This window comes from Aedes aegypti, chromosome 2 (genome assembly GCF_002204515.2).
Source record: "Aedes aegypti strain LVP_AGWG chromosome 2, AaegL5.0 Primary Assembly, whole genome shotgun sequence".
Classification (NCBI taxonomy): Eukaryota; Metazoa; Arthropoda; class Insecta; order Diptera; family Culicidae; genus Aedes; species Aedes aegypti.
This window is the reverse complement of record NC_035108.1, coordinates 291,441,914-291,464,805: the sequence shown is the minus strand read 5'-3', so window position 1 is coordinate 291,464,805 and position 22,892 is coordinate 291,441,914. Positions and strand designations below refer to the sequence as shown.

Here is a 22,892-nt window from a genome sequence, read left to right as displayed (position 1 = left end):
TACCAATATGGACTAGCTGTTGTAATACCAGGAAGAAAGCTCTGCAGAAAATTAAAAATAAAATTTTGAAAATGATTCTGAAGCTTCCTGGTCCTGGAACAAATGTCAAATAAAATAGTTAATAATTTGAGACAAAAATCGTTGCAATTTTCCACGATTAATGCGTTATATATTTTAGTTAAGTTAGGTTAAGTAAATTGAAAGCGTTTTTTCTCTTATAAGCAGGTGAAATCAACAACATGTAAACATTCTGAACTGCTACGGCAAATGAAAGGTAATACCGTACACCCCCGTTAATTTGAACGATACCTCATGCAAACCATCGGGGTTCATTTTTAATTTGAACATCTAGTCACCCTAGAATCGTGTTTCTGGTCACCTCTTTCACTGTTTTGTTTTGATTCTGCGTTCCGTTTTACAGCGTTCCATTTCACTTTACTCCGTTCCATGAGCGTTTGAACCATTTTTAATCTGAACGACGTGCAAATTAGCGGGGTACAATTATATTATTAACAAAATGTTAATAAAAGTTTAAATTTGTTTTACCCAATTAGGCTGTAAGTTTTGTCTAACACAGAACACCTAGATATAAGAAATGAATGTAATGTTTGAAACGATACTAATAAAAAAATAAATAGAAAAAATGTAATTACCCTTTGGATGGAGTTATGATTTAAGGACTGTTCATTTTATAAAGTGGACACTTTCTTTATGCTATATCTTTTTTATTTATTGATAAAATTGTAATCGGCTTTCTGTGCATCGTTTAACTATTATTCTACAATGCTATGAAAATATGAGATCTTAGAACATGCTTTGGCTGAAGAGCTAAATAGTTTTTCCAAAAACTTTTAAGAAAAGCTGATCGTCAAAGTTTAACATTATTTTTTCCCAAAACAGAAATCCTAATTTCTAAGAACAAATTGTATGTTTGTATCCTTTACTATTCTACTAAAGGTGTAGATTTAAAAAAAATGAATTATATTCCACCATTCACTGACATTATGTAACATTAGTGATTTATCCATTTATGGCCAAATTTGCTGATACACCATCCTTTCACTCCTAGCAAAAGAAAAAAGTAAAAAGCCTGTTCAAAACTAGTTTAGATTACTGTATAAACGAGAGCTAAATCGCGAGTTTAAACCGCAGTCTTAAGTATAAATTTTACTCTGTATGGTCGTTTTACTAAAAAGTCTAATACTTTTAAAATCATGTACGCATATTTATCGATCTACAGCAAATTGTAAACATTTCTCTCCGAATATTTCAATTGGTAGTCTTAGGATAACGTGTTATGAATATAATATGTGGCGAATACAATTGATTTTGTTACAGCAGTGTTGCCAATTTTGATTATTGTCATTGTGCTTTGAAAGGTTTTCTAAAAATAAAGCAATTGTTTTGCGATTGTGCTTTAAATGTGACGTGGAGACTAATTACGTAACTCTAAGAAGGCGTAAGCTATTTTGAATATTAATAGTATATTAGCACTTCCGTCAGGACGTACTTTAAACCAAAACAATTCTACTCATATCAGTTCCCTTCAATTTAAAATATTTTTCTCCAAAAAATATCGGGGAAAATGATTTTATTATATCTGTAAAATTGTTGCACAAAAAATAACTTGATTTTTTTCCGTCAGGCTTCTGATTGATGTTGCTTTCGAAGGACAAGCCTTTTTTGCAAATAAAAAATAAAGATACTCGAATTTTCCAGCCAATTTCTAACAATCATTGATTTTGATAATCTCAAAAAATCGACCGTTCTAAACGTTTTTCCATATTCTTGTGCAATTAAATTATTTTGGAGAATATTTCATTATTACAACATTGTAAAATATTAGTCGAACGATGTACAGAAAACCGATTGGAATTTCATTGATAAATCAATAAGATACAGCATGCAAAAAGTGTCCACTTTATAAAATGAACAGTCCTTATACGTCGTTTGTAAAATCCCAAACAAAAACATTTAATTTAAATACGCACACATTAACCGAAAGCAGACGTCAGCGTTTGGATTTTGCGTTGTGATGAATGGTGGCCAATTGTTTTAGACGGAAATGCAGAACGTTTAGAGGTAATCATACCATCTACCAGAGCTGCGGCAACACACGTGAGCTGGGAACAGCTTTGGTGGCCGATCAACGAAAGAATGTGCCAGTTCCTCAACTTTAGCATCATAAACGTGCATAGCCCTCACTTCGGAAGCACTGATGATGACAAGGACGCATTTACGCGCAGCTCGAACGCGAGTACGACAGCTGCCCAAGCCACGACGTCAAGATCATCATAGGTGATTTGAACGCTCAGATTGGCCAGGAGGAGGAGTTCAGACCGACGATTGGAAAGTTCAGCACCCACCGGCTGACGAATGAGAACGGCCTACGACTGATAGCTTTTGCCGCCTCCAAAAATATGGCCATTTCGTAGCACCTATTTCCAGCACAGCATCCCATATCGATGCATTGACTCCGACCACTACGTGGTGATGGTGACACTGCGCCCAAAGCTATCCGTCATCAACGATGTACGGTACCGACGCACCGCCTGGAAGAGGTGGAATGTCAAGAGATGGAGTTTCTGTACCGTTCTCAAGAAACGTGAAAGTTCTATCAGAAGCTCAAAACATTCCGCAAACGCTTCGTGCCGCGAGCTGAAATGTGCCGGAATAAGGATGGGAGCATCTTGACGAACGAACGCGAGGTGATCGAAAGGTAGAAGCAGCACTACGATGAACACCTGAATGGCGCAGAGAACACAGGCACAGAAGGTCAGGACAGCGAAGGCGATGGCTACGTCAGCACAGCAGACAGCGGAAAACAACCAGCTCCCACGATAGGGGAAGTTAAGGATGCCATTCAACAGCTGAAGAACAACAAGGCCGCTGGCAAGGATGGTATCAGAATCTGGGAAACGGAATAGCTAACGGAGGAGTGGAAGCAAGGCGTTATATGCGCTTTTTGAAAGAAAATTTGAAACGGTAGCAGATTTGTTCACCCGCCTTAAACGCGAAGCAACAAGAGTCGGGCTAATGGTGAATGCATCGAAAACAAAGTACATGCTGGTTGGCGGAACTGAGCGCGACAGGGCCCGCCTAGGAAGCAGTGTCACGATAGACGGGGAGGGGATACCTTCGAGGTGGTGGACGAGTTTGTCGACCTCGGATCCTTGCTGACGGCTGACAACAATGTTAGTTGCGAAATACGAAGGCACACATCAGCGAAAGTCGTACCTACTATGGACTCCATAAGAAACTTCGGTCAAGAAAGATTCACCCCCGCACTAAATGCACGACGTACAAAACGCTCATAAGACCGGTTGTCCACTACGGGCATGAGACGTGGACTATGCTCGAGGAGGACTTGCAAGTTCTGAGGGTATTCGAACGCCGAATGCTAAGGACGATCTGCAGGAGAATGGCGTGTGGCGGCGAAGGATGAACCACGAGCTCGCTCATCTCTACGGCGAACCCAGTATCGTGAAGGTAGCTAAAGCTGGAAGAATACGCTGGGCAGGGCATGTTGCAAGAATGCCGGACAACCCTGTAAAGATTGTGTTCGCTAAGAAACCGGTCGGAATAAGAAGGCGTAGGGCGCAGCGAGCAAGGTGGATTGACCAGGACCTGAAGAACGTGGTTCGCACTTCGAGGATGGAGAGAAGCGGCCATGAACCGAGTTAATTGGCGGAATATTGTTGGCGAGGTTTTATCAAGATAATTGATGTAAAACCAAATAAATAAATAAATAATAATAAGCTGATAGCTGTTACATTCAAGTGGAAGTGGTTTTGATCGTGATTCCTTGAAACACTTTGCAAAACAGTGAACAACTCTTCAACTGGGCTTATTGTTCTCGTCTGTATCGTTCATCTCACCGTAATATTGGAACGACACAATGGTATGCAAGAAGTGCTTACAGCCGATGAAATGTGTCACTGACGTTTTCACTGTCTGCGAAGGAGTTTGCATGCAAGCATTTCAAATATAAAATTTGGTTATGTGATGACTGCCTTGCATATTTTTACGATCATCAACAGAAAAAGTATACTGCTCAGCCCGATGATAATGCACCGCAAAAAAATTATGAAGAGTTGGTCGTCATGAAATCTAAAATTGCAAACATAGAAAAGACACTTTCCACCATGTGTGCCCAAGCGAAAGATTCAGTTTCTTCGATGCCGTCTGTTCCAGGACACTCTGTACCTATACGTTCAACGAAGCTCTATGATGGTTCAAAAATTGATGTCAGCCGTTCGATACAAGAGATCGTTCCAGCATGCTTCTAACTCAGACAGCCCCGTTCATCATAGCGAGGAAATGTTTTCGTTGTTTCTAACTAACATCGACGGCCGAGTAACGGAGGATGAAATCAATGTTTTGGTATCAGAGTCATGTCGTCTTAAAGAAAATCGAACGTTTCGTATCAAAAAACTTGTCCCAAAATGGAAGATCGATGAGCCGTTTGACTACACTTCTTTCAAAGTCATTGTCGAAAGAAAGTACAAACGATTGCTGCTACGAGAAGATGCCTGGCCCACCGGAATAAAATACAGGGAATTCATCGAGCGACCGAGAAACACATGGAAGCCGTGCCGATTGTAAAATAAGTATATGTACACTGTGGAAGCTGTTTAAACTTAAATTTGTTAAAATTCGAGTTTGATTATTCATGCTTGTATTATTGTTAACATAGATTTAAGATTATCATTTAGGCTCAATTAAGCTTGTTGATAAGTAGAGAATAAAAAAGAATAAATAATTGAGGGATGTGATATCAATTAACTGAGAGCTTTCTTTGCCAAAATTGCCATTTTCGCATTCGTATATCGTGTGGCAGGTACAATGATACTCTATGCCCTGAAAAGTCAAGGAAATTTCTATTACGAAAAGATCCTGGACCGACCGGAAATCGAACCCAGGCACCTCCAGCATGGCTTTGCATTGTAGCCGCGGACTCTAACTCGGGCTAAGGAGTGATCATGTTAGCCTATTCCCAAGTCACGAATCTATTCGAAATGACAATTTCAGCGACTTTCCAGGGCATATAGTATCTTTGTACCTGCCTCTCGATGCCAACATGCAAAAATGGTCAATTGGCAAAGAAAGATGTAAGTAAATAACTGTGAAAGTGCTCATAAGAACACTATAATCTGAGAAGCAGGCTCTGTCCCAGTTGGGACGTAACAATTGAGAGGAAAAGTGCGGCAAGATCCGGTTCGATTCAGTCTCATTTCCATACGAGTTTGTAACAGCAACATGTTTGAGTTTCCAAAAATTCATAACCCAATAAATCTCCAAAAACCGAAGAAGCAAGAGTTTTTGTCCTTGAGATGTTCAGATTCAATTGTAATTAGCCTTCGGAGGGAGTTGTGATTTATACGTCGTTCGAAAAATCCCAAACAAAAGCCCCAATTTGAATACGCACACATCTGCCGCGGGAGTAAGAATCCGCGTGTGTGTTTTGCGTTGTGAGGAATGGTACGGGTAATTGTTGCAGACGGAAGTGCAGAAAGAATAAACATTGCTCGGCACTTTGCTCAGGAGTAGGTATGACCAAGAACCAGAAGTATTGAATACGACAAATAATATACGTTCTGTGGCTGAGTGGTGGTATCAATTAGAATAAAGCAACAAATGAGCAGTTCAAAATGGGCAAAAAGAGGGAGTCGATTGATGTGTGTTATTGTACCATGGTCAGCGCGCCAGGTCGAACAAAACAGCGAGATGGGCAATGAGAATTACCACGTTTTTCTTTTGGTCATTCACTTGTAGCCGTATACCGATGTACGACACGCTAATAGGAAAGGGAAGGTCAATGGAATACTGGCTCAGAGGAAGAAGCTGAAAGGAAGGTGGTCACAAAACAGCTAACTAGTAATACCTGAAAATTGCGTCGTAGAACAGCAATGTCCTTAAAGGAAGAAAATGAGGGCATTTGAAAAAAAAAACAAGACGAACTCTGGAGTGTGAATAAATTAACTGATCCTAACAAAACAGATAAAAAGAAAAAAAATGATAGGGTTTCTTTGTTCTTATTTGAGAGAGAACATCGTTCGTATTGTTACGTCTGGATGGTAGGAAAATGATTGAAGTGCTATAAGCAGGGATGGGTGTTTATATCGGATTTCATGGTCATTTTATCACAAAATGGGGGTTGTTTTAGGTTCTCTAGAGGACTTATTGACCAAATTAATCTTATTTTTGGTACAAACCTCGAATCTATATCTGGACACTACTTGGTTCATCTTGTCTGCACTTTTCATGTTACACCGCTGCTGCCCCTTGGCCCTTCTCGTAGATCGACGTTTTTGAATGGTTTTCGAACCGTCTGATCCCTGAAGCTCCAGCTTTTTATTCACTATAGAATTATTCTTCAGCACTTTCTTTGTGACACTATACTGCTTAGGGGCGATGTTCTTTTCGACACAGATCCCCTGCTTAAAATGTTCTTCTAATTTTACGACGTATAGACCGATTCCACAATAATCTTTAGCAGTCACTCCTTTAGCTGCTGAGCATGATTCCACATTCAATCACTGTGTCAATTTCATCGTAGAACTCCGGAACAGCACTTCACTCGCACTCCACCGGACCTTCGGGAAGCAGGAACCGAACCTTTATTCTGGCAGGCAAAATTTGAAACTTATCACAAGAGTTCTCGCAATTCAATATGGCGAAGTTTATTTTTTATTTTCTCTTCTCTCCGCTTATTTTCTTTTTTGTTGTTGCTCTGCTGCTGATTGCTGTTTATTCACGAATACCATCACCTTCATCACCAGCCAGCTCGAGAATTTGAACTGCGGCCCAGAGCAGCACTTCGCATCGTATCACGCTATTCATACACTACGAGAACGAGACCAGACAATATCGGACTGTCAGTCTGTTTGTCTGTGCTGTCAGTCCGACCGCGAGAACCCGATCACCCAACCAAAAACAAAAACATCCAAAGCTGCAGCAGCTCTGCTAACCAACACTTGCGGTGGAAGATAGTGTGCGAGAATGAGACAACCGATTTATGTTTTCCCCGCATCGAATGCGAGTGGGTTCCCGTTATTCACTCACGCACACCGATCGATTATCGATTCATTCATCCTTTTAAATAACAACAATGCGAATGGTGCAAAATGTATGCACTGAAATAAATTAGTTAGGCTATTTTATCGATAATATCATGTAGTATTAATCTTTCGATCGACATATTCGTATTTGTTTCAAGTTGTATCCCGTACGCTCCACATGCTAAACATGTTAAGTGTAATTGCAACCTTATGTTTTTAACAAATATTCGTGATCGATTAATTTATATGTAGGGGGATTAGGGGCATAATGAACATACGGGGCGAAATGGACACCCTCTCAATATCTGATAATACGCATATTTCATCAAAAGTTCATTCACTGCATGAAATCTGTAATGCATTTGAAATGTTTGACGGTATAAAAGTTTATTTTTTGCTTCAATTGTTCTTCAAAATTTGACTTACAAATTTTCTCAGTTTCAAATTGGCATATAAGCAAGACCGTGGAAGAATCTAATTTTTGAGCAAAGTAACGAACGCAGAAAGGTTCTTTTTAGTCATTATGATTGAGGGAGAGCCCTTTTGCATATCGGAATGATTGACAGTCATTGAATATATTGGAATAACTAAATTTCATGCAGGTGTTCATTTCGCCCCGATACCTTTTCACCAGCCTAGTTTTCGACCCAATTTTCTATCTCGCTTTTCTGACATATGATATGCTTTTTATCACTATGAATGAATGTGACACGTCGTACTAACATCAAACTTAAAAACTAGCCGGGGGTGAATTTAAAACATTGACATTTAATGGTCTTAAAACGAACATTTGCTTAACGTGTCCATTATGCCCCTAATTCCCCTACATCAAATGTACAGTATAGGCAAAGATATAAGGATTGCAAATAACCTTCACTTTTTTTGTTTAGGTTGTACATCATATATGAGCGAGTGTCATGTAGGTAGTACCATTTTCATGTCAAAGCTTTAGAACAAAGAGTGCTAAAGAGTATCAATCCACATGTTTTCAAGATAGGGCTGAATTCTTGGTAAGTGTTCCAATTTTAACTATAGTTTCGTCTCCAACAATATTTATCTTCCATAGAATCTGTAATCAAACCATAAATGACCAGATTCAAAGGCGCTTTGGGTAATCCTTTAACCAACACCGCTCAAACGTCAAATTAATGAACTCGTGCATCGGTCGGTCCATAGACTAATGCAAGGGTTGTCCCATTGATGAATTAATGCCAAGAAGAAGAAGAAGAACCTTTGTTCCCCAAAATATGGATTCGAGGTAGTTCTGCTTGGGATTCATTCGCAATGGAACTTATGTGGAAGCATTATGGAATCTTTGTCGTCGTTTGTTGAATCAGTCCATAAAGCAAAACTGAAGGATTGAATGTGTAACACACACGAAGTTTGTAAAAAAATCACAACAAGTTGATATGGGGACGTTCATGGATTGATCTATAATTTTTAACACACAGATCGAACGTGTGGACTTTTATCAGTGATACTTATTTGCACATTAATGCACACTAAAATTAAGTGGATAGTCAGTGGATATATTATTTTCTAGTGTATTATGTGTGGCGTGAAAAATTCTCGCGCAAACGATCTCAAAAGTAAAAAACGCTTGGGGTTTATTCACAAATTTCATAAGGATGAAAATGGCCATTTTTGACAGCCACCCACCCCCTAGTAACACTTTTTGTATGAATATTCTATAAATTTGTACACGGGAAAAAATTCTGTGGTAAAAATAACTATTTTAGCTGACTACGCCCATTCTTAAAACTACCATGGAAATTCAGACCAGTTTACTATGTTTACGGTACACCACACCGCATTACTGGTACATTTGACAGAAATAATTTACAACAATCTGATTCCAACTACAGACATGGTAAAATCAAGCGCATTTCTGGTCTGCTGAAAATTGCCGGTGCAAGCGCTTAAGTTAACCCCCTAAAATGGTAATTTATACCGCACAATTTTTTTGCGTGTATGAGCCGTAAGGGGTCATGCACAAATTACGTCACGCTCCAAAAGGGGGGGAGGGGGGTCAGGCGTGACAAGCCTTACAAAATTTCGAAAGACTCATACAAAAAGTGTGACAAAGGGGGAGTGGGGCTCGAAAAAGTTGAAATTTAGCGTTACATAATTTTTGTACCATCCTTAACATCATGAGGACACCCACCCATCCCCTTCAGCGTCATGAAATTTGTGAATGGGCCCTTGTAGATCGAATCGTTTTGGTGTATAATGCGACACCACACGACACCAAAAACAGAACTGAAAAGTGCTACTTTTCAGCATCGTTAACAGTGCTGAAAAGTAGCACTTTTCGATACTGTTTCTTTTGTTAGGAAAAGTAGGCCGTAATGCTGTTCGCCCTCTTGATGAAAAGTAGGGTGATATGGAACGGAATAGCAACAAATATTATTCATATTATGAAGATTTCCAGCCATGTGAATTACAAATCATTCAATTCGAGGCAAGAGCATTGGTTCAGTGTATGTGGAAATTTTTACCTTCGTTTCACTAGGTTTTCAGTTCCGTGTATATGTTTGTTGATTAATCCGGGAAGTGTATATGAATGAATCCACGAATCGAGTTCTCAACGGGACTTCTCGTATATGCATCTTCAAACACACACTAATACAAAAACGGTTTATTTTCGAAAATCAGCTGTCAGCTGATTTTCCTGTACTGGGCCAGTACTACTGGCAGACAGAGAGAATGAAACCAAAATTTTACTTTGTTAGCAAGTGAAAGAGCAAAACAGATAGCCAATAATTATTATGATATCCAGCTACCAAAAATGTGAAAAATAATGTAAAGGCATAACAGAAGTTAACCGTCAGTTTCCCGATTCACAAATAATATATACAGCAAGAATAAACTATCAAATTTCCAACAATTTCTTCGTCAACTATTACTGCATTTTCATAAATCTCTGGAAACAGGATCAAACACCTGTAGTAACACCGATCTCATTAAATTTTGTCAAAGTTTTGTAAAAATTTTATCCTTTCCTTGCATTTATTCCGTGGACACTGTTTATTCGGTTTAAACTCACAACACTTTTCTTTTGTTTAATTATTTGTTTACACCCAGCACTAGCTTTTTTTATTCGTGGTTCTGCCTGTTGACATCAGCACTAGCAAATCAAACGGCGCGCATAAAAATTTTAGACAGTACAATCTCACAGCAAAACAAAAACAGTACTCAAAACACTAATCCTCAAAAGACACCGTTGTGAAACCTGATATGAAACATAAACGTCTACCCCACCAACGCAACTTGTCTTTCGTTATGTTTTTGAATATCAAAGTTTCGTCGAGTTTAAATGTCACACGCAAAAGCGAATCTACCCACACCGTACACGGAGAAATTAAAGTACTCAAAGTGAGTTCACCGTCCATTCCACGAATAGAAGTAAGTGGCGATCCATTAATTACTAAGACAATTTTAGGGGTTTTCCAACCCCCCCTCCCCACATGGTAAGATTTTTTTTATGAAAATTAAAAATAAATTGTATGTCGCGTAAGAAATCTCAAACCCTCCCTCCCCCCATAAACCTTTACATAATTAATGGACAGCCTCTAATATTGTGAATTTTCAGCGGTGAATCAACCACGATACATAATTAAAAACAAGTATTATCGAGCAACGGACTCATGTTCCGTAACCGGTCGTTTGAGAACGTCGCGACCCATTGGAAGCCCACACAATAGAAACCTCAGCCAGCGCAGTTGCTGCACGCAGAGAAATATATTGTAAATTCAACAGATTTCTACATAGGTTCAACAAATTTTATTGTAGACTCACGGCTTACCAGCATTTATCATTGTTTCAATAAATATACTCATTTATTCCTACAATAAATATTGTTGTTTCTAAAAATGCTTCAAAGCAGCTAACTGTCAAATACAAAAAATATATTTTTTGAAACGAAAATATCCTTTGTTGAATCTATAAAAACATTGTATTGAAGTAACTGTATGACTCATGTAGAAACAAAAATAATAACTGTTCATTCAATAAAATAATATTTTAATTTCAATAAAGCTCAACCAAAGTTGCAAAAGGTGATGTTTTTATTGATGCTTGCTCGTTTATTATATAATCATGTTTATCTAATCAGAATGAATGATTGTGATGTTCTAGAACAAAGTTCATCTCTGGATGGTTCCATAGGTTGTGAGCAGCTCACATCAAATTTCACCAGCCGTTGTCGTTGCTGAATAACCCGGACGGCACATTCTGGAACAAATATGCAAATTGATTAATTTGTTAATTACATAGACTTTTTTATAATTACCTTTTGCTTTTCTTGTGCGATAGTTTTCCTCCCGCCGCTAAAAGTATAATTTCCATTTCTTCGGCACATATTGGCTGAAAATAAATTGTGTGATATATAAATGAAATGCCTTCTGAAAGTATTAACTTGCCTCAAATAATTACCGTCTGATAAATCAAAAATTTGCAGCAATTTAATGAATTCTTATCGTTTTTCACCGGATATACTTTCAGCTCTATTCATTTCGTTCGCGTCACTTTTTCTCACAAATACATGATGGCGACCATAAATAAAAAATATTGTAGATTCTAAAAATCACAATTATAGAAATAATAATTGTAAATTGTTGAAGCGAAAATCTACTACCATATTTTCATTCAACTAGAAATTTTGTTGTTTTAAAAATATACTGGTTTAGAAACTAACATGGGAATGAATTGATTTGATGCATACATAAATTATTGATTCTAACCAATGCGTTCTTAGTTTCAACATATTAAAATTCTTCTGCGTGTGGCTAGTGTAGTGTGCTATTCCTATACCTAAAAAACAATGCGCTCTCGGGCTAGGCATTGGATATATATAGAAAGCGTTGTGTTTGGATGGGCATCTAATTCTTCCGAAAGAGGTGCACTTTGCGAAAAAGTACCACGTGATTATTGAGCTGAAATCAAATTCAGGTTAACTTCTGCGTTCATGAGTCCTCTCATGGCGTAGTGGTAACGCGCCCCAACTAGAGATCGGGAAGTCGTGAGTTCGATTCTCACTGAGAAGACGTGTAACTTTTTCGCAAATTTTCACATCGATTTGTCCATCTAATCCAATTGCAAATTATACGTAATGTTTAACTTTTCGGTAGTTGGATTAGTGTGTTTAACATCGTATTTGAAAGAGGTAACTTTGCAGCGGCATATGTATATTTTTCCAGCTAAATCATGAGCAATGCTGGTTATGCCGGCGAGGTTCTGATGAAATGTGTCTAGAGATATTTATTACCACATAGCAGCGCAGCGAAAGCAAAACCACAGAAAAACTAACCAATTATCAACCAACACTCCCCCCTTCCCCTTTTCAAACCTTTATAATCGATTTAGTATATATTTTGTTTCATAACTAAAAGTCTTCCGCCGCAGATTCGTTCTGAAAGATTTTCGGGACTTCAATGGTCCTGATACATTCGAGGATACATTATTTGCATTGGGTGTGCGAAAAAGAGGCAGAAAAATGTGTTTCACTTTATTCTCTCATGCGTTGCCAGTTGCTTACGATATTTTTCGTAGGTGCAAGCGTGATATGAAATCTCTTTTGGCTTCGCTACCCTGATTCATTTTTGATTTGTTTTGCAAACGTCATGACACTAGGCCGTTGATCAGCATTGACGGCCGATGTGAACTGCTTATTAGCGCAGGGCTTACAAGCACTAAAATAAAGCGTTATATACCCATATAGGGCCAATATCAGTGCCTGAGGGTCACAGTGCCTATTAGCATTTGAAAATGTTCTATGAAGCTAGTAGGCACTGAAAAGCCGTTAAATGGCTCATATGCCGCTTATAACAGTGCTTAATGGTTACCTGGGAAATGTTGACAGGAGTGTCGTAATGTGTGAAAGTAGCTGCCCAAATTTAGTTTAGTTTTCGTTGGACAACAGCGAAAAAAAAATCAGTGCAAAAAATTGGGGTGGGTAATGGTGGAAATACAATACAGTATACCGGGTACTTCCGTTAGTTTGACCACATTTAATCTGAACACTTTTAAATCTCTACCCCGCTAATTTGCACATCGTTCAGATTAAAAATGGTTCAAACGTCATTTAGCTCATGAAACGGAGTAAAGTAAAATGGAACGCTGTGGTACGGAACACAGAATCAAAACAAAACAGTGGAAGAGGTAACCTGAAACACGTTTCTAGGGTGACTAGATGTTCAAATTAAAAATGAACCCCAATGGTTTGCATGAGGTACCGTTCAAATTAACGGGGGTGTACGGTATTGTAAAATGATAAAACAATTACAGTACAATATATTGTTTTGAACAGTTCACTGTATTGTATAAGAGATTTTGCCAATATAATGTATGGGTGGTTAAGGCTGAGAACCGTTTCACCAATTCGTTTAATTATTAGTTCAAATTTGACATTTCGACGGTTATTTTCCCCTCAAATGGTTAAATTGAACTTCGCGGTCGACCCATTTCCCGCATAAATCAAAACCGTAAAACAACCACACACAAAATCTCGCATACTCTGAGATAACGCCCTAAAAGCCATTGGTAACCATGTGTGTAGCTCGTTGTTTCTGAGCAAATGAAAGAATAAGCATCCAAACAAACATCACGGGCAGGTAGATAATGACCCTTTCTTCCCCATAGCGTTGTTAAATAACATGAAAATCCATTCAAATGCTCAGAAACAACGAGCTACACACATGGTTACCAATGGCTTTTAGGGCGAGATCAGAACCCGGATAAAAACGTATCATTCAGTGAATGGAATAAACCATTAATGTACAATATAACGTATTGGATACAATACAGCGTATTGTAATTGAATGTCGAAGCAATATTATTCATGTTTGGATATACAATTCAAAAACAATATAATATGTTGTAACAGAACATTGTATTGTTTTTAATTGGTTTTATACCTTACAATTTTGGTCAAATTCCTATTTTCGCGTAAAACAACTGTTGCTTTTTTCTATGTAGCTTTGCTGAAAGAAATAAACAAAACAAGTTCAAAAAGCAAGAAATGTTGGGTGGAAAATATTCAAAAAGTCAAAATAAGTAGTTTTTTAGAAGTCACTTGACATTAGCTGACATGCAACCATGATACAGTTTGTTGAATTGTTTTTGTATTGTACAACAATACACGAATTGCTTATCAAGACAATACATGAACAATATATCATATTGTGTTTTCAAAATATTTGTATGAGAAAATATCTATATTTGTATTGTTACGATACTTAACCACCCATACATTATATTGCAAAAATCTCATATACCATACAGTGAACTGTTGAAAACAATATATTGTACTGTAATTGTATTGTCATTTCACAAAATACTGTATTGTATTTCCAATATATTGAATGGTACTGTTTCAATACGTTATATTGTTTTTGTATTGTATTTTTTATCCGGGAAGTTATGCGAGAAATGGTCTATTTTCATCCTCTGACCGTAATGGATAAGGTTTAGAAAACCATAAGAGGACAGTACTGGGATATTGTTTCGACCTTAATAGTTACAGTTTTTAGCCAACCGACCGTACGAAAATCGAATTGTTAAGAATGTTTACCGTTTCGAAATCTCATTTCCCCCATACAAATTTTGTTTGTCGACCGTATTGGGAACATATCTTTTATGGTGCATGTGGCTGCTTATGGAACATTTAAGTTTATGGTTCCAATATGTTTTAATTGTTACAAATAAAGAGAGCTTTCAGGGTTTTTGATGCAAATTATAAATAATTTGATGATTTGGAATAAAAGGCGAATACATAATTGAACATAACGACGATTCCAGATTTATTTTATGTGCGCTTCCCGAACCAATTTACAACTTTTTCCTGCCACATTAATAAAGGTATAAATTACACGACCCGCACTGTAATGCCACTCGTAAATTAATTGATTCCGGCATCTGCTCCGACATCTTTTTTGATTGTGCAATACGTCCAAGGCTGCGCCATTATTCGTGGATTTACCAGCTACGTTCGCATTTGAATTATTCATCCACACAGCTGCAAAAATGTTCTGAAATTTTCTGAGAAGAAAAACTCTAGTTATTCGTTGATGCCATCTACAGATGCAGACAAATTCAAAATATTCACGTTTATATCGATGCGCTGCAAATTTTATGTTGAACTGGTGAAATTTGATAATTTTCAAACAAATATGTACGTGAAAAAAGGAAAAAAACCGGGGAACTGAACATTCAATGCATAAAACATTGATTTTTGTAAACATGCCTGTCGGTTTTTTTTTCAGTCAGACTGCCGTCGGGGACGAACATCAATACGTATGGTTCTTTTAAGTTTCGATAATGTCTCCACACACTGAGACCATTTGTAAAAATAAATGGACAATACTCATTACTGTAACCGTAATACTTATTAGTAATATTACGGTTCTACCATAACAAATGTACCATACGTTATCATATGTTATAAATAAGTGACGACAAGAATAATGGTTAGGGTACTGTTGGAACCGTTCTAGGTACAGTAAATTTCTATGCGGGTTGAGCTTTGACAGTCGAGAAGTTATTTCAGAACAAAGTTGACAGATGGTTAGCTATTGTCAAATTCACGGGAGCAGAAAATAATTTTCGAACTGTCAAGTTTAACCATGCTTCAGAGCATGGTTATTTCAAACCAGAGGGGAAATAACTATTGAGCTGTCAAATTTTAACTAGAAGTTAAACGAATCGGTGAAACGGTTCACAGCCTAAGTATCGTAACAATACAAATATAGATACTTCCTCATACATACATTTTGAAAATACAATACGATATATTGTTCATGTATTGTCTTGATTAGCAATTCGTGTATTGTTGTACAATACAAAAACAATTCAACGAACTGTATTTCAATTAGTGGTGAAAAGCATAGAATATGTATTTTGAATGGATTGCCCTCCAACTTACCGGATATTCGTGCCAACAGTAGTATAATAATTTAACTTCTATAGAAGTAAAGATATTTATTATGGTTGCATTCGTCGTTACAGCTAATGTCAAGTGACTTCTACAAAACTACTTATTTTTACTTTTTGAATATTTTTCAACCAACATTTCTTGCTTTCTGAACTTGTTTTGTTTACTTCTTTCAGACAAGCTACAAAGAAAAAAGCAACAGTTGTTTTACACGAAAATAGGAATTGGACCAAAATTGTAAGGTATAAAACCAATAAAAAACAATACAGTGTTCTGTTACAATATAATAATATTGTTTTTGAATTGTTTATTCAAACAAGAATTATGTTGCTTCGACATTCAATTACAATACGCTGTATTGTATCCATTACGTTATATTGTACATTAATGGTTTATTCCATTCACTGAATGGTACGTTTTTATCCGGGCAGCACTGTCTGTTTGCTGCCAAATCATTCTATTTAACATCCGCTAATCACTATTATATGGTGTCATGCACAAATTACGTCTCGCTCCAAGGGGGGAAGGGAGTCAGCGTGACAAACCTTACAAAATTTTGGAAGGCCTCATACAGAAAACGTGACAAAGGAAGGGGGGGTGTCGAAAAAGTTGATATTTAGCGTGACATAATTTGTGGGAAGTACACAAAGGATCATTTTGAATGGATTAACACGTCATTTGGCAACGCTATGGTGAAGAAAGGATTATTCTGTACCTGCCAGTGGTTTTTGTTTTATATGCTCCATCAATTCGCTCATAAACAACGAGTTAGGGCCCATTCACAAATTTCATAACGCTGAAGATGGATGGGTGTCCTCAGAATGTTACAGCTCATACAAAATTTGTAGAATATTCATACAAAATGCGTTACGTGGGGATGGGTGGGTGTCAAAAATGGCCATTTTCAGCGTTATGAAATTTTCGAATGAGACACACAGGGGGGTGAAATGAGCCAATAATTAGCTACCCAACATTGATTCAACATGGCGTCCAGTGTCTTTGTTTTGATTCTTTTGGGACTGACAAAACATATGATTTTTTGGATAGGGTCCATTCACAAATTTTGCATAACGCTGAAGGGGGTGGGTGGGTGTCCTCAATAAGTTACAGCTCATACAAAACTTGTAGAACATTCATACAAAAAAGTGTTACGAGGGGGTGGGTGGGTGTCAAAAATGGTCATTTTCGGCGTTATGGAATTTGTGAATAAACCCATAGGAGACATCAATGATAGCTCACTGATGCGTAAAACATTCAACAAAATGTTGATAAGAGGAAGAGCGTCATCAACTAGCACTAGCAGCACATGAGCCGTATCTAAATTTAGGTAAGCTCGAAGGAACCCAAATTTTGCTTATTCCTCGGACGTTCGACTCTGGGTCGGTGCGTCTCTCTCAGTTTTAGACAACAATACTGTTGCGAGACCGCGAGAGAAGCAAAACAACCCAACCGTGGGTAAAAACTAATTGTAGTTTAGGGTGTTTTATGTATTTTGGACAGTGCGTTACGCGTAAATAATTTGATCTATTCCATTTGATTTTGCCGTAAATGACAAAATTATATTCGCGTAATGGTCTGTCCAAAATACTTTGATCACCCTACTGAAATTTAAGTTTATAGAACTTGTTAGTTTGGGTAGTCTGATTTCTCCGTGTATTAATTTTCAAAGCTGACAGTAAATTTTTGCCACCGGGTTGTCCCTTGTTTTCAGTTAAATCTTAACGAAACTTTTGACTCATCATCACCACCACCCATCTGTCAAGTCGTTCTGGAGTAAATTTCTGCAGATTCGCTCGCGTCGCATTCAATCGCATTTAAGTTGTGCAAAATTTAATAAAATACTAATTTGATCTTTGGTATACCATCAGCTAACCTCATCAAATCATAATGGTAAGATATTAGAATGCAATCATTTATGTAGTAATAAATTTTACGCACTATTGCAAACAATTTGTGTGGTCCCGTCTTATTCATGTTGGTCTTTGTTTCTTTCTCCTACAGACAAATTTCACTGAAGATCAACTTGCTGGTAAGTTTTCACGGCATTCATCATGAATTTGCTATATTTCTTTGGTAAAACTGCCAATGGTACTCGTGAACGAACAGAATAAACACAAAAGGCTTAGATCCTGTTTGGATTTGGATGATGGGTACGACGAATTCTTCATTCATGACGTCACCCCACAAAGCGATGTCTATTAGGGGAAATTGGGGTCACACTATCGTATAGTCATAGTCGTTTAAAAAAAAACTGAACACCTAACAATACTTCAATAGTTGATATTATTTGGTATTTTATCTAAAAATGTACTTCGTACTTTGATTTTTTTTTCTTCTGAGGTGATTCAGTTTTTCTTTGTGCGTTTCCTCGACCCGATGTAAAGTTTAACTAATCGGTTATAGTCAATCGGTTAATCGGTTGGGTCAGATCTCGTAAAGAGACAATTACGAAAAAACGTTTTCATGAACGAATGGGCTAAATTCAACGAAATCAGTTCCTTCAGTTGTTTTTCAACTAATAAATTAATTGGTTATCAGTAGTTTTACTATTGAACAGTTATTTGACTTTTAGATTGATCTGATGAGAATAGAATCATATTCTAGTTACAGTGAAACCTCCATGAGTCGATGTTCCATGACTCGATATCGACTCATGGAACAATACTAAAAACAACATTTCATGGTTACTATGATGGTCCCCTCAATCAGCTTTCGATACCATTTCTGTTCTATTACTCAATATTTCCATGAGTCGAAGGTCCCTTCAGATATCGACTCATGGAGGTTTGACTGTAGTTGCATATTATTTTTCTGATTCGATTTGTCTCGAATTCATCTAAAATTAATAGAGCTCTGGAGTTACCACAGAAAAGAGGGAAAGAAGGTTCTGCATAGAGGTCAAGTGAACTTATTACAGATTTTTTTCAACACTATTCTATGGAGCCCCAATAGTTTATCAAGCTAACTCAGTAGTCAATTCTTCACCTGCGATTGAAAAAAGTACCCATAAAAGGTTCGCAGATTCAACTGAATTTAGTTTCTTAATTTAGCTTCGACATACGATAACTAACCTCGACTGGCCGAAGCAAGAGCTTTGAGCGTATTATTTTACCCATTACCTACGTGTCGTTAAAGTGCTAATTGAATCCCCATGCAACGTGAAACAAATACAATTTTGTTTGAATCCTCCAAAGTGGGATATCAAAGTGTATGTAAGTAGATTTTTCTCCAGTAAACTTAGTTACCGTAAATTCGGGTGTAATTGATCAGTAGGGTGACATTGATCGCCGTGTCACGCGATTTTATTTCTTAATAATAGTGCACCAAATTCATAGCAACCTATATTCAATGAACGGTGTTTGTCATAAATTATGTATATTCGTGTATAGTGAAGCTTTTTGTGCCACAGAATGTTCATTTTTATGAAAATAATGTAAAATTCCAGAATCAAGTTTGGTGTGAAATTGATAGCCATCCATAAATTTCTAGTTCTAAACAAGGAGTTGGACATGGTGTAAACCTGAAAGTTTGTGAGGATGCTAAAAATATATCTCCAAAACAGATTTTATTACCAAAACTCTTACCAATTTGCTCGTTTTGTTGATAAATTTGATTTTCTGCTACAAAGTAGAGAAATCCTTTGGACATTGCCTACATTTAGGCGTTTTTGCAGTATTCTTGAAATTTAATTATTGATTATTTCCATAAATATCGTCTCGTTAAGAATTTGGCAAGCATATTTGAATTCAGGAGGCCCAAATTAAGTATGTAATGTTAATTTCAAAACTAACAATAATTACATTGACAAGTGATCAATTTCACCCCGAAATGGGATTCCACGATTTTTAACTTTAGAGCTGATTTTTGGCACTAATATCACATTTGTTAGAAAATTTCGGTGCATGAGCCAATGAGGTTCGCCGTCGTACTTGTTTTCCTGAATTTAGTTGTATGGTATTGATAAAATTTTAGAAAGCATACCAAGAAAACAGTGACAAATGATCAATTTCACCTGAAATTACGGTACCATAAATGGTAAGAGCACAGACAAACAGATGTAACATTTGAATTACTTTGATCGTATTTGTAAATTGTAATAGGTAATAAATCTCCGGCTGCTACGGCAAATGAAATGTAGTATACAAATTGTAGCCACCATCCAAGCTAGACAGGATTAAGCTTTTCGCAATCTTAGCACGAAGAAGACAGATCGGGCAAATCGCCAAAGGATCAAAAGCACTTAATACATTGTGTGGCATACAGTTAACAATATGAGAAAGGACGGGCCTGGAAATTGAACTACGATCTTCCGCTTCGAAAGCAGAAGCGATAGCCATTGAACTACCAACCTTCAATCCTGAAACATTACTATTTCTAAGGAAGCGTAAATCTGAGTCTAATTCTACAATATATAACAAGAAAATGTCCAACTAACGAGAATAAATTTGATTCTGAGAGCATTTTGGGAAAAAATAGCCTAATGTATGAAGAAAAATAAAAAAAAGTTATTTCTTCGTTTAATGCTTTCACAAACTATTCGTAACACGGCATGATATAGAAGCCATACTTTCCGGGAAAATCATCCGATGAGCTGCGCTTGATAGTGTCCGTGAAAACTTTGCCTTCGTTCCACCCGCTTCTGTGTTGTTCGTCCGAGAACAGATACTCCTTCGTGAACTGGTTCTGCAGCTTGTAGTACTGCCCTGGATATGTAAAATGCCACAGTGAATACTTGGTCAACACGGGATGCGTCACAATCTCCCGATTCGTAAACTGCACTATTTTGTGCGACACCACCAAATACTCCGTGGATAATATATTCTGCACGGCCAGGGGTACATCTGCTGTGTCGCTAACGTTTTTCCAGGGATAGAAAATCTTCCAAAATGCCGTGTGCGAGTAATTGGGCTTGGCGGTCTTGTAATGCGAAACGTCGTGGAAAACGTAGCGATCACCGTCGATTACCACATCCGAAGTGAACAGGAATCCCTTACTGTAGACACTTTTGATGTATACACAGTTGGCGTTCGTTTTCAAGTAAGGATTCACTTGGACCGCAACTAGTCCTCGGCACGGACAAGTACAAGAATTAAATGATAGCTGGGCATTGGCACCCACCAGGACATTTACGGTTAACCAAAGCAAGCAAAATAGAATAGGAAACATGTCTGGTTTGTAGTTTTCAGGTGTGTAACTTTAAGAATGTATAATAACTGCCTATACTGTTACGGGGCTTGTTAGAATCGTTGCCCGATAGCATCCGTTTCGCCAAATGATCCAGCGAGAACAGACGATTTGCCGATTTAAGGGGAACGAATAACTTTTGCTAAGCCTTGCTTTGCGATTCTGGTGCGAATTCCAACTGGTCGCTAATACCGACATACAGAAATATTTAAAAAAAAGATAGCAACAATATTTTTTTTCAATATTTTCAAAATGTGTTTGCACATTTAGCATTATGTTCAATATTTTAATAATCTTGTTGGACGTTGAACCACCAAAAACATCAAAAAGACACCTATTTGGTTGAAATTAGTCTATGATATGCCGTTCATCAGGCGATGTATAGTATATACATCTTCTTCTTCTTGGCATTACGTCCTTACTGGGACAGAGCCTGCTTCTCAACTTAGTGTTCAACAGTTATAAACTGAGAGCTTTCTTTACCAAATTGGTCATTTCCGCATTCGTATATCTTGTGACAGGTACGATGATACTCTATGCCCAGGGAAGGCAAGGAAATTCTCATTACAAAAAGATCCTAAACCGACCGGGAATCGAACCCAGACATCTTCAGCATGTCTTTGTTTTTCAGCCGCGGACTCTAACCACTCGGCTAAGTAAGGCCCCTCAAAGTCAATCTTATTAGACAATCATTTACTTGAAACCAATATATTTTGGAATTGCCCTCTTATATATTATAATAATTTTTAAACATAAGTGCTATGTGGTGTAGAAACTATGACTTATATATTATTATGAGTTTACAGTAATCGTAAAATATGCTTAAAACGTGAAACATATGCTAGTTTGAAGGATATACAAACGCTGAAAAAATGCTTTCCACTCATATGTGCATAAAAGTGTCATGCAATAATTATTATATCCGCTTCATCCTTTTTTTAACAAACATACCAAATAAATCTTTAATAACCAACCAATAAATGTTTTGATAAGCACTTACGACCACTTCACTGCCCATACTCGCAATACAGTCCCATTTGGAAAATCATCATGCCGAGAAAAACGCATCTGAAACTTATTGCAAAATTTTTCGTAACGCCGCTGGTGGCAACATAAAATTCTGGTGGCATTACTCAACACATTATCATTACAGTATAAGAAAATGCTCAACGAATAAAATATTGTTAATGCAGTTGATTTTACTGTACAAATCCAAGATAATAGTAGGTGGGACTCGTTATCCGAGTACTTTTCTCATCAAATGCAAATATACCCGCATACCAGTCCTATTACTTGGGACTCGCTTACTTTGTTATCGCGCACCTTGACACATTTGTTGGCAAGTTTATTACGTTTCCAAAGCACTTTTCCTTTTTCTAAAATTAGTGCTATCATCTTTTAATTTCAATATTTCCTTTAAAATAATCAGCTATATGGTGAAGGTAGTGACAGTGTTCAAGATATTCCTGGGCGGATGGTAGCGTTGCGGCCAGCCAATATGAATAGTACCCCCTGGATTCATCAGCAGTACGTTTATGTTGGGTTGGTAACATAGATAATACTAATAGCTATCAAGGCATAAAATCGGACAAGCTTTGGTAAGCCTGATTTCGGCAAAGCTGTTAAAAATTTCTAAGATATGTCTTTTTATTTCTCAGCATTAATTATCGTATCACTAAAACATAGTTTGACCAGTCGACGATACCAGTGGTGATGTG

General features: G+C 37.3%; 3 protein-coding genes and 1 long non-coding RNA gene across 7 annotated transcripts in view; 1 reads left to right on the top strand and 3 right to left on the bottom strand.

The window, feature by feature from the left end:
* Nucleotides 1-10,278, bottom strand: part of LOC5569184 (F-box/LRR-repeat protein 20) — a 46,098-nt gene extending 35,820 nt beyond the window's left edge. The window contains exons 1-2 of one of the 2 annotated variants that reach the window (XM_021845361.1): nucleotides 10,108-10,278; nucleotides 6,216-6,846 (exon numbers count right to left, since the gene is read on the bottom strand). In XM_021845361.1, coding sequence (XP_021701053.1) covers nucleotides 6,216-6,266 — 51 coding nt within the window. In that variant the 5' untranslated portion in view covers nucleotides 6,267-6,846; nucleotides 10,108-10,278. The remainder of the gene's footprint in view (nucleotides 1-6,215; nucleotides 6,847-10,107) is intronic. The other variant, XM_021845362.1, reaches the window with a different exon arrangement.
* Nucleotides 10,279-11,125: 847 nt separating this feature from the next.
* On the bottom strand, nucleotides 11,126-11,840 carry LOC110675692. Of its 3 annotated transcripts, none has more exons than XR_002499719.1 (3): nucleotides 11,785-11,840; nucleotides 11,353-11,639; nucleotides 11,126-11,294 (listed from the first exon to the last, which is right to left on the bottom strand). It is a non-coding gene; the product is annotated as an uncharacterized LOC110675692 (long non-coding RNA). The 3 variants fall into 3 exon arrangements; XR_002499718.1 differs by lacking the exon at nucleotides 11,785-11,840 and having other exon boundaries at nucleotides 11,353-11,426; nucleotides 11,496-11,769; XR_002499717.1 differs by lacking the exon at nucleotides 11,785-11,840 and having other exon boundaries at nucleotides 11,353-11,769.
* Nucleotides 11,841-14,833: 2,993 nt separating this feature from the next.
* LOC110676645 lies at nucleotides 14,834-21,307 on the bottom strand. Its single transcript, XM_021845359.1, has 2 exons — nucleotides 20,558-21,307; nucleotides 14,834-15,098 (listed from the first exon to the last, which is right to left on the bottom strand). Exons 1-2 carry the CDS (start codon nucleotides 21,154-21,156, stop codon nucleotides 14,861-14,863), a joined length of 837 nt encoding a protein of 278 aa, XP_021701051.1. The 5' UTR covers nucleotides 21,157-21,307; the 3' UTR covers nucleotides 14,834-14,860.
* LOC5569183 (myosin-2 essential light chain) overlaps nucleotides 17,723-22,892 on the top strand; it is a 63,810-nt gene continuing 58,640 nt past the window's right edge. The window contains exons 1-2 of the mRNA XM_001652715.2: nucleotides 17,723-17,880; nucleotides 17,992-18,019. Coding sequence (XP_001652765.1) covers nucleotides 17,878-17,880; nucleotides 17,992-18,019 — 31 coding nt within the window. The 5' untranslated portion in view covers nucleotides 17,723-17,877. The remainder of the gene's footprint in view (nucleotides 17,881-17,991; nucleotides 18,020-22,892) is intronic.